Source organism: Hypomesus nipponensis, chromosome 2, assembly GCF_054491055.1.
Source record: "Hypomesus nipponensis isolate SF chromosome 2, ASM5449105v1, whole genome shotgun sequence".
Lineage (NCBI taxonomy): Eukaryota > Metazoa > Chordata > Actinopteri > Osmeriformes > Osmeridae > Hypomesus > Hypomesus nipponensis.
In genome coordinates, this window is record NC_140362.1 from 20,766,639 (window position 1) to 20,777,500 (window position 10,862).

Below are 10,862 nucleotides of genomic sequence, written 5' to 3' on the forward strand. Positions count from 1 at the left end.
ATACACATGCACACAGTCATTCTGTCCAATACCACTGTGACCCATGTAAAACAATGTTCAACAGATGATTTCGTTAGTCAAATAAAGTTTCAATAAAGAGAGAGCGCGGGGTGGGGTGGGGGGGAGTGGGGGGAGCAACGAAGAGAGCAAGGGAAATAAAAGGAAAAGAAGAAGTCGTTTTTGTTGTCATGTGTTCAGATAGATTTGATCGCCATCAGATGACCACCATGCAGAGACTGAGGTATGTTAAAGCTTCCCTCGTTCAGCTACAACTGCTCTCTCAAGCCGTTAAAACACATACTTTAAGTAGATTGTATCATTGTAATAATAAATGTTGCTTTTGCAGTCTTGTCCTCGACCACCATTGACTTAGATTGTTATGGATTTCCTTTTCTGTGCGACTAGTTTTGTTGTTTCTCTGTTCTTATGATGCCTCCCCCCCTCCCTCCCTCCTACCCCCTTACCCACACCGCCACCCTCGTCCCCCCAGCCTCTGTCTCATCCTCCTGCCTCACTATGCCTTCTCGGTGCTCTTGGGGTGGGTGGAGTCTCCAGGTTATCCCCGTGGTTACCCACCCTTTTCCAGTACCAATTGGAGCAGGTGTGCTCCACCTGGCCACATCATCTCCCTCAGGTTGATTCACCTCCACCTGGAGGACAGCTCTGACTGTGACCACGATGCCTTGGAGGTCAGTACCGTCGCAGGTCAGGGGGATGAGAACATTATAGACATCCTGAAGAATAGTAATTTTCTATTACAAAGGTTTAGTCTCCACACATTGTTGTGCTCGCGTGACTGAAGACCACTGTGTTGTTCCGTTTTCGTGAAACCGACAACTGATCAGGCAAAGAAAGGTTTCTGTTGTTAAAGCTAAGCCGATATGCGTCGCTGTCTCTCCTCCTTTCAGATCTTTGCAGATGGAAACCGTCTAGAAAAACTGTGTGGTAAAATGTCGCCTGACGAGCTGGATTCTTCAGTCAATCCCCCGCTCTCCTCCTCCCCGGGTGGGTGTCTCTCTCTCTCGTTCCGCTCAGACTACTCCAACACCAAGAGACACACTGGATTCAGAGGCTTCTACACTCTGCAAGGTGAGGAGAAAAAAACTAAAGTGGCAGGGGGGAGAGAGTAGAGAAGAAGGAGAGGGGTGGCGAATGCCACGCTTCAAAAGAATCTCATTGCTCTACTTTTGACATTTGAAATATTGTCCGCCCTTAGACTTTGACGAATGCTACGACGACCCAGATAACGGCTGCACCCAGTTCTGCCACAACCACATCGGGGGTTACCGCTGTTCCTGTCGTCCCGGTTACTACCTTGACACAGACGAGCACACTTGCACAGGTACGCACTACGGCACAGATGGGTTGGGGGGGGTGCAATTAAGCGACTGGTACATGTGGGGGAAGGTCGAGTCACAGAAGACAATAGGCAAAGAGGAAGTACGTTCTAAATAAGAAGTGAGAGCAAAAAAAGAGATTGACAAATTAAGTGGGAACAAACAGAAGAAGGAAAAAGCAGAAATGAAAACGAAGATGAGGAGGGACAAAGAACGTTGATGAAGATGATGTCACTGTCCGTTTAGCAGACGCTTTCACCCAACGTGATGCGCAGAGGGCAAATCCCACCTGCCACTTGTTGATCTGCAGTCAAAATGTTCTGACCCTGAGCTACACCCACCCACCGACCCACCTGCTGATGGTGTTACTGGTTGCCCCCCCCCACCCCCCTCCACCCCCACCCCCCCCTCCACAGTGAGCTGCTCAGAGGACCTCTCTGGTGCGCTGCGTGGTGTGATCTCCACCCCCTCTAGACCCGGCCCTTACGCGGAGAACGCCCAGTGCTCCTACACTCTCTCTGTGGAGGACCACCTGCAGCTGGTGCTGGAGTTCGTGGGGGAGTTTGACGTGGAGCAGGGGCCTGAGGGCCAGTGTGTGGACACCCTGACGGTGGGTGGTGGTCTGGCCAAGAGGCCTTCTCTGTACATCCATTTTTTTTCTTTCTCTCTCATAATTGTAGACCAACGGACACACAAACATCCACAAAAACAAGTGTTTTGTCGTTGGTACATGGTGAGATTGAACGACGACGTTGAATTGACATTTAGCCAACTTTAGGTCCAAGGTTGCCAGATGTGCTGATGCAGGCTGAATTAACCCGCTCTCGGTGCCTTGTGGTTCCTGAGACACATTCGTTCCAGCTAGTCTTCCGGTGACCCTCCATCCTGTCTTCCCTTCAACCCCGTGACCATGTGATCATGTGACCTGTCACTTTCAGATTAAGACTCCCTCGAAGGTTTTGGGGACATACTGCGGCCACGTGGCTCCGCCCCCTGTCCACACAGGGTCACACCACGCCCACATTCTGTTCTCCTCTGATGGTTACGGTACCAACACTGGCTTCACAATCCACTACTCTACCAAAGGTAAGCCTTTTGCCGCTCTGTGCCAAATAAAGGAAGCAAGTCGCACCACACAAACGATTTTTGTCCTCACAGTCATTTACGTGGTAATGAAATCTCTGTATGTTTATACATAAGTATGGATTAATCGTCATGATAGTAGAATTACGCTGTTCATTTTGGTTTCAGTTTATGGAAGACTGACCGAAGGTTGATTTAGCAAATAATTCATACTGTACTTATGCAGCAAAGACATGTCCAGGGTTTGTGACCTCCGGTGCTACGATGACCCCTGAACTTCCTGAATATAAACATGGCAACAAAGTCACTGTCCGCTGTGAGCTCGGGAAAATCTTGAATTCTGATGCTGTGAGTTCTGTTCTAAACTGCAGTAAAACTACATTTTACATCAACAATTCAAATGTACTGTATATAAATCATGTCATCCAGGAGTGTGGTTTAATCTAGGATACTTACCTTTAATACCTTTTCATGATATACATTTGAATATTTGGTTGGGATACACACTGTAAATGTCACAAGGCACTTTACAGATACACTGCATTAACAAAACGTGTGATTTAGTATTGATCCCTTTCAACTTCGACAGCGCAAAAAGACCCATAGTGACGTGTGGTACGAGTCGATATGCCAGAGGACAGGCAAGTGGAGTCCAGCGTACCACTGTGAATGTGAGTAAAACAGAAACCTCAAACTTTATACCAGATTACATAATCCACGATTTAGCTCATTTTCAGATGACTAAATCAACAAGTACAAATGTAGGCTACCGGATTTAATTAATGTTAACCCCCCAGAGTTCCAAACGCCAACATGTTACCGTAAATTAGCTGTTGACTGTGCCAAAATAACCACCGTCAATATCTGTTGCAGCTGTGGACTGTGGAGAGCCAGATCTCCCCGAAGACGACATTCTCCAGGTGACGGAATCTGACCCGAGCACGTTGTACGGTGACAAGGTGCAGTTCACGTGCAGGTCCAAGTACTACACACTAGAGGGAGAAGGTGAGCTGACAGCGGGTTTTTTAAACATGAATTAGTTTTATTAATTTATTTACATTTATTTCCAAAAAACATTTAACATTTCGAGAAATATAAACTGTTTAACGTAAATGATTATATAACAAACTACAAAATGTATGACATGAATTGAGCTGACAACAGTTCAAACGGACAATCGTTTTTAATCAATGCACAAGAAACAAATGTATAAAGAAAGACAATACATAGAATGAACATGTGATTGGTCATATTATATTGTATTCTGGTTGAAAAATAAGGAAATCTAAAGCATAAGTGAATCAGCATGTTAGAATCCAGACTGATCTGGTTCTTCTCTCACTGCCGCTGCACTGCAGTCCTGCCCACCCTCCATCCTTCCTGTATTATTCTGACAGTTTGACTTAACTTCCTCTCTTCTCCTGTCAGATGAATACACCTGCAATGTCAGTGGACATTGGATATCAGAGACAGGCCAGAGCAAGTTTCCAAAATGCATTGAAGGTATGACAAACTATAATTTTTTCAAAAGGTAATCACTTTAGCCTTTAGCATTATTTGGCATTCCGCTGCATTAACTTCTTTGTTCCTCTTAGTGTGTGGGAAGACGGAGAACGAGCTTGAAAGCACTGGGAGGATTTGGGGAGGTGATGTTGCGAAGCTTCGTGACATACCGTGGCAACTTCTGATGCTGAATCCAAATAGAGCAGGGGCGACACTGATCAACGATCGCTGGGCCATCACAGCTGCTCACGTCGTGGAGAAAAATGAGGAACTAACCAAAACTATCTATGGTGGAGTGATAGATGGAACAAAGGCAAGAGAACGTCACCCTGAAGTAGCTATCTTAGAAGTTAAAAAGGTAATCATTCATCCCGGCTACGCAATAGGTTTGGACAATTCACGCACAAACTTCGACAACGACATCGCCCTTATCCAACTGACCAAGAGAGTGACGCTCGGGCCCGCTCTACTGCCCATCTGCCTGCCTGAGCCCGATGAAGAGTTGGAGGCCGATACTTTAGGCACTGTTTCAGGGTGGGGAGCAACTGAAAAAAGGCAGCAAAGCAAAATGTTACGTCATACTGATGTGGCTGTATACACTACTAGTAAGTGTGAAGACACACCTCGTGTTGACGAAAAGCCCTTGGTCTTCACTGGCAACATGTTCTGCGCTGGAAAGGATGGGCATGACAGCTGTAGGGGAGACAGCGGAGGTCCGTTTGTCGTACCCAGATTAGGGAACCAGAACAAACCGCACCGTCTAATGGGGGTCGTGTCGTGGGGCTCCGACTGTAAAGAGCATGGAGACTTCAAGGGGTATTACACCAAGGTGTCTAAGTATTTAGGCTGGATCAAGGAGACAATAGAGAAAGAGGAGAATGACGAAGAATAAACCAACTGTACTTGTTAGTCAAAGAGTTACTCTTAACTTAAGCAGATATGATCTCACGCGTAACTTCAGCAGATATTATCTAACGCATAACTTCAGCAGATATTATCTCATGCCTTTGATTTCTAGCTACCGTCCTAATATGTTTTACTGACAGATTGTAAAAACCTTTATAGAAATACTGATTTAGCACTACTAGATACTGGGGTGTGTAAACAACTTTTGTGCTTAAGCCATGTCTATTCTGTTTTTATAAAATGTTTGTGTTTGTAAAATGAATGGGCTTTATTAAATTTGTCCTGAATTCAATAAAATCATAGTTGTGTGTCACTCATGGAAACATTTGCAAAATGTTATAAACTCGTGATGGCATTTGACCTTAAAACAAATACACACAGTTCGGAACTGAATCCAAACAATAAACTGGAATGTGACACTGTTCCACGTTCTGACCCACTGTACATTACATCATCATCTTACACAGAGTTTGGTCTCCCTGCAGTATCAGACACAGACCAGTTTGAGGGACTACTGGGTGAATTTCCTGGCAACACACACACGCACACTTAATAGTTTTGCTCCAGGATGCTGTGTATTTCCCATCTGCTTGTAAACCTTTTCTGCAAAGCAGAAGTTCATCCCCCCATACCTGCCACCTCTCTTGGCTCCACGGGTGGATGTGTGGGATTCCAGGGGCCCTGGGGGGCCCGCGCTCCTGGGGGGCCCCGCGCTCCTGGGGGCCCCGCGCTCCTGGGGGCCCCGCGCTCCTGGGGGCCCCGCGCTCCTGGGGGGCCCACGCTCATCTTCAGACACCTGGTTATCAGAACCTCAGATAAACATTATCATGACTCACTGACAGAGCAATCACTACATCGTTCTCGTTTTCAAACATTCACAGTGACTTATGGTACATTTGCAATTATATCAATACGACTCCTAAGGTTCAGCATAAACAACAACGGAAAAGCTTTTATTCACATAAATAGTGTCCCAATTTGGCACACCATGATACATGAACAAATCAAATAAAACACATAAACAAATACCTCTAACGTGGAGTTTGTCCTACTTGCAAAACCAAAACAAACTGATCAAACAAGTCTTTACGGGAAGATTACTGAGCACACAGCCAAACGTTAGCTCCCCTTCCTCTCCCCTTCCTCTCCTCTTCCTCTCCCCTTCCTCTCCCCTTCCTCTCCCCTTCCTCTCCACTTCCCCTCCCCCTTCCTCTCCCCTTCCTCTCCCCTTCCTCTCCTCCTTCCTCTCCCCCTTCCTCTTCCCTTCCTCTCCTCCTTTCTCTCCCCTTTCTCTCCCCTTTCTCTCTCTTTGAATTTTCTACAGTACCATCTTAGAACAAGCACAGTTAGCCCATAAGTATGAAATAAAATACAGTTTTGTAAAAATGTAATGAAAATTACTCTCCCCCCTCCCCCATTATCTCTTTCTTCATCATTCCATTTTCACATTGTACGCTCGCTCTACGTCTATAGCAGTTTCAGCCAAAACAAACAAGGATCGCTGTCTGACTTTTAGACTTTCAGCCCAGTCTCAACCAAGATCCACACACAGTGAAAAGCTGCTGTCATTCACATACGGCGGCTTGGTCATTGTATCAGTGACAGTGCTTCTGTTCTCCAACGTCCAACACTGTACAGTAAACATGGACTGGACACACCCCATCATATGGTGAGATATTTTTTTGTAACGTTAAACTCTTCACAAAAAGTTGCAGTCTAGATCTATGAGGGGTTATGTAGTTGTACCTGGATAATGAACTAATTAGGAATATATTATTTACGTTGAAATGATGGCTTACTATCTTAGTAATATTTGTAAAAAAAAAGAAGACAAAAAAGATTATGGGGTACTGACATGTTAACATCCCCCCCCCCCTTCTCTGTCCCAGGTTGTTGTGTTTACCCGTGTGTGAATGCTGGCGTCTTCCTCGGTCGGAGCCTACCATGTACGGAGAGCTGCGTTCCCCCCAGTACCCTCAGCCTTACCCCGGGGGTCTGACAGAGACATGGGACCTCCAGGTGCCTGAGGGCTTCCAGATCCAGCTCACCTTCACTCACTTGGACATCGAGCCTTCCGCAAACTGTTACTACGACGCCGTGACGGTGAGTGAATGTCGAGTGGAGCTCACAGCCTTTCTCTCAGCTTCCGCGTAGGGGTAACCGTGGGCAACTGTGATCCCCCTCTGTAAAAAAACGCTTTTAAGAAGTGCTTTGCGAATGGTTGTATACGTTTTAATTTGTAGTGTGATTACTCCGCTTGTGGAGGTTCCTTTCCATGTTCCTTACCTTGCTGTTCCAGGTTCTGCACGACCGGAAGATCCTGGGGAAGTTCTGCGGCCAGGAAAACTCTGCTGATGGCCATCACCCCGGCAACCAGCCTATCTTGTCTCCCGGCAACAGGCTCACCCTTGTTTTTCAGTCAGACGAAACTAACCCTGAGCTGCACCAGCCGATTGGCTTTTCTGCTCACTACCAGGCCAAAGGTGCCACTGCTCTCTGTCACAATGCACCTCAAATCCAACATGCACTGCAAAAGTGTCTAAAACTTTGAGCAAAATTCCCTCCCTCCCTCCCTCCCTCCCTCCCTCCCTCCCTCCCTCCCTCCCTCCCTCCCTCCCTCCCTCCCTCCCTCCCTCCCTCCCTCCCTCCCTCCCTCTCTCTCTCTCTCTCTCTCTCTCTCTCCCTCCCTCCCTCCCTCTCTCCCTCCCTCTCTCCCTCTCTCCCTCTCTCCCTCTCTCTCCCTCTCTCCCTCTCTCCCTCTCTCCCTCTCTCTCTCTCTCTCTCTCTCTCTCTCTCTCTCTCTCTCTCTCTCTCTCTTTCTCTCTCCCAGACATAGATGAGTGTTCTGCTCCCGCCCCTGAGGATGGGACAGGTCCACTCTGCTCTCAGCTCTGCCACAACACCCTGGGCTCCTACCTCTGCTCCTGTCACCATGGCTACAACCTCAGACCTGACCAGCGCACCTGTGTGTGTGAGTAACCTCCAGCCACACGTTCAGCTGTATGAGAGCAGTCAGATGGCTGAGCGGCTAGGGAATCGGGCTAGTAATCTGAAGGTTGCCAGTTCGATTCCTGGCCGTGCCAAATGACGTTGTGTCCTTGCGCAAGGGTTAGCAAGGCACTTTACCCTTCCTGCCTCGGGGGGAATGTCCCTGTACTTACTGTAAGTTGCTCTGGATAAGAGCGTCTGCTAAATATAAATGTTAAATCCACGTTTGAATGTGTCCAATTAATCTTAGAGCAACCTTGCTTGTTTTTCCCCCTTTCTCCCCCCACGCACAGTGTCCTGTGGAGGGGGTATTTTCGATGAGCCGGAGGGGGCGTTCACCAGTCCAGGGTACCCTGAGCCTTCCCCCCTCGGAATGTCCTGTCAGTATGTCATCTCTGTGGAGCTTGGCTTTACCGTGACCCTCAACTTCACCAGCGACTTTCACGTAGAGAGCATAGACACCCAGCAAGGACCCAGCTGTCTGTACCACTGGCTTCAGGTAACTGTGGAAGCCTTAACCTTTGACCCCTCTGCTCTGCCGACCTGTCCTGATCCTGCACCGGCACGATTGTAATCATCTCTTGTCTCCAGGTGACCGTCCCTGGCAGGGAGAGCCAGAAGTTATGTGGGGAGCAGAGCCCAGGACTGGTGCTGACCAACTCCAACAATGTGAAGCTGGACTACCAAACAGACTGGGCTGGGCTGAGCAGAGGCTGGAGCCTACAGTACAGCACCCAGAGTGAGGAAGGGAGACGGGGAAGAGGAAGGGCCTAAATCAGGTGGTACCTGATTACGTTAGAAAGGAATGATGCCAGGCCATCACTGAAAAGAAGAATGTGTTCTCAATGATTCTGCCCGGTTGAATAAAGGTTAAAAGAGTGCGAACGAGAGACCGAGGTTAAGAATACAGGGAGAATGTTACTGTGGGAATACACACAATGACCAACACATCCGTTGGATTGAGGTGACTGTGGAGTGTGTGTTTGTGTGTCGTTGTCATCCCTAGGGGTTCAGTGCCCCCCCCCCAGTGCTGTGGTCCATGGTCGAGTCACTCCAGTCTTCAAAGAGTATCTCTACAGAGATTACATCCAAGTGCGCTGTGACCAGGGCTATAAACTCATGAGGGTAAAATCAAATTAAATCTCTCAATCTCAAACCCATCAGGTCCATTTGAACTATTAGCTGCAGTATCAAATAAACGTTCTAACATACGCTCTCTCTCTCTCCACTCTCTCTCTCTCTCTCTCTCTCTCTCTCCACTATGTCTCTCTCTCTATGATCCATCTATCAATACGTCTCTCTCAGGATGGTAAAGAGATCCACAGTTATTCATCCATGTGTCAGAACAACGGACAGTGGCACCTTTCCCTTCCAGAGTGCCAAAGTGAGTCAAGGAACTTATGTAGTCATATAGTCACTGCCCTGATGACCAGGGCTGGCCCAAGCCTTTATGGGGCCTTAAGCAGAATTGATTTTAGGGCCCCTCGGTGACGCTGTATAATTTTTTTAATTAAGATGTAATTTCATGTGCTCTTGGGCGCCCTCTGGTGGCCATGGGGGCCTTAAGCAGCCGCTTAGTTTGCTTATGCATTGGGACGGCTCTGCCGAGGACATGTAATGAAATGACAGCGTTCCCTCTCCTGTAGTACTGGACTGTGGAAGGCCTGAGCCGTTACTGAACGGAGGGGTGACATTCATATCTGGAGCCGATAACCAGTACCTCTCAGTCATCCAGTACCACTGCAACGAGCCACACTACTCCTTTCTGGAGGCAGCAACAGGTGACAAACCCCAGCAGAGACTGAACTGGGACCCGTTTCAATTAAGGGATGATTAGGGTTCGGATCCATCTGTCCATCCGGTTAACGCACGTCTACTTCCCGTTTCCTGTCTCAGTGAGCTATACCTGCGCAGCAGACAGGAAGTGGAGGCACGGCCAGGGCAGCCCTGTCATCCCTACGTGCATACCAGGTGACTCACCGAGACACGCCAAGCTTTCAGTCCTTCCACAGAAAGTCGACATCGTCAACATAAGGGTTGTTCTCGTGTGAGGAATGTTGCCGCCCTCCATTAGAGTGGTCTGCCTGGGGAGTTTTGAGTTCAGTGTTTCTCCCTCTCGCTCATCTGTGTGTCTCGCTGTGTCCTCAGTGTGTGGACGGCCCTCTGGGTCTCTCTCAAAGAGTCACGGCCGGATCCTAGGAGGGGATGAGGCCCCTGAAGGCTCCATCCCTTGGCAGGTGTTGCTGAGCGTGGACGGAAATAGAGGAGGGGGGATGGTGGTCGGAGACCGCTGGGTCATGACTGCGGCACATAATTTGTTCAGACCAAATGGTGCTGTAATGCCAAATGATGTTAAGGTATGAAGGCTACATAATAACCACATAATCTACCAGTTGATAGTGTGTCTCATAGAGATAGAGGACATTCAATATAATGTCTCATTGTTTCTGCTACAGGTTTTCATGGGAGGTAATAATGCTGTAGAAATCAGTAAACACCCTCCAGCCAACGTAAGTTCTCTTCACCCCCACCCAGATTACCACAACCCCAACGGAGATAACTACAATCATGACATTGCTTTGATCAAACTTCAACAAACAATCACGTTCCAAGATTCCATCATGCCAATTTGTTTGACAGTTGAAAATGCTACGTACCAAAGTACCCAGATTGGGTAAGAAACACATTTTCCATAATTTCCATCATTTTTATCATCACATTTTTATCATTTTGATTCCATTGATGTTTTGATATTTTTGAGGTTCGTCCAAAGTCTTCCTTCCTCCCTTTGAAACGACCCGCACTAACCTCCCTCATCTCTATTCAGATTTGCCTCAGGGTTTGGAGTCACAGAAGAAAGAATTTCCAATAAACTGCGATTCATAGGCCTTCCTGTGGTTGAACAAGAAACTTGTCAAGATTCTATCAACAAGGCCAAAACAACAGCACATTTCTCTGAGAACATGTTCTGCGCTGGGTTTCCTGAGGGCAAAAAGGACTCCTGCCAGGGGGACAGTGGTGGACCCTTCTCCCTGAGGAAGGGGG

The 10,862-nt window shown here is 47.7% G+C and overlaps 2 protein-coding genes and 1 long non-coding RNA gene across 3 annotated transcripts in view; 2 read left to right on the forward strand and 1 right to left on the reverse strand.

Moving 5' to 3' along the window:
• The first annotated feature begins 145 nt into the window (after nt 1–145).
• On the forward strand, nt 146–5,126 carry c1s.2 (complement component 1, s subcomponent .2). Its single transcript, XM_084668765.1, has 11 exons — nt 146–241; nt 491–689; nt 909–1,089; nt 1,217–1,342; nt 1,754–1,947; nt 2,276–2,423; nt 2,647–2,768; nt 3,010–3,091; nt 3,294–3,425; nt 3,849–3,923; nt 4,016–5,126. The coding sequence occupies exons 1-11, from the start codon at nt 189–191 to the stop codon at nt 4,813–4,815; spliced, it is 2,112 nt and encodes a 703-aa protein (XP_084524891.1). The 5' UTR covers nt 146–188; the 3' UTR covers nt 4,816–5,126.
• Nucleotides 3,585–4,824, reverse strand: LOC146301502 (uncharacterized). Its single transcript, XR_014724853.1, has 4 exons — nt 4,547–4,824; nt 4,365–4,468; nt 4,094–4,208; nt 3,585–3,858 (listed from the first exon to the last, which is right to left on the reverse strand). It is a non-coding gene; the product is annotated as an uncharacterized LOC146301502 (long non-coding RNA).
• Nucleotides 5,127–6,371: 1,245 nt separating the features above from the next.
• Nucleotides 6,372–10,862, forward strand: part of c1r (complement component 1, r subcomponent) — a 4,734-nt gene continuing 243 nt past the window's right edge. The window contains exons 1-13 of the mRNA XM_084668766.1: nt 6,372–6,498; nt 6,719–6,932; nt 7,129–7,312; nt 7,660–7,800; nt 8,111–8,316; nt 8,409–8,556; nt 8,824–8,942; nt 9,123–9,201; nt 9,464–9,598; nt 9,714–9,788; nt 9,966–10,174; nt 10,274–10,491; nt 10,645–10,862. The exon at nt 10,645–10,862 is cut by the window's right edge and continues 243 nt beyond it. Of these exons, the coding sequence (XP_084524892.1) occupies nt 6,473–6,498; nt 6,719–6,932; nt 7,129–7,312; nt 7,660–7,800; nt 8,111–8,316; nt 8,409–8,556; nt 8,824–8,942; nt 9,123–9,201; nt 9,464–9,598; nt 9,714–9,788; nt 9,966–10,174; nt 10,274–10,491; nt 10,645–10,862 (1,972 nt within the window). The 5' untranslated portion in view covers nt 6,372–6,472. The remainder of the gene's footprint in view (nt 6,499–6,718; nt 6,933–7,128; nt 7,313–7,659; nt 7,801–8,110; nt 8,317–8,408; nt 8,557–8,823; nt 8,943–9,122; nt 9,202–9,463; nt 9,599–9,713; nt 9,789–9,965; nt 10,175–10,273; nt 10,492–10,644) is intronic.

Bases quoted from the DNA above. Each gene is read 5' to 3' on its own strand.
- c1s.2 (XM_084668765.1), top strand. From the start codon at position 189: ATGTGTTCAGATAGATTTGATCGCCATCAGATGACCACCATGCAGAGA. The intron at 1,090-1,216 runs GTGAGGAGAAAA...GTCCGCCCTTAG, and splicing joins AGGCTTCTACACTCTGCAAG to ACTTTGACGAATGCTACGAC. The intron at 3,092-3,293 runs GTGAGTAAAACA...TATCTGTTGCAG, and splicing joins TCCAGCGTACCACTGTGAAT to CTGTGGACTGTGGAGAGCCA.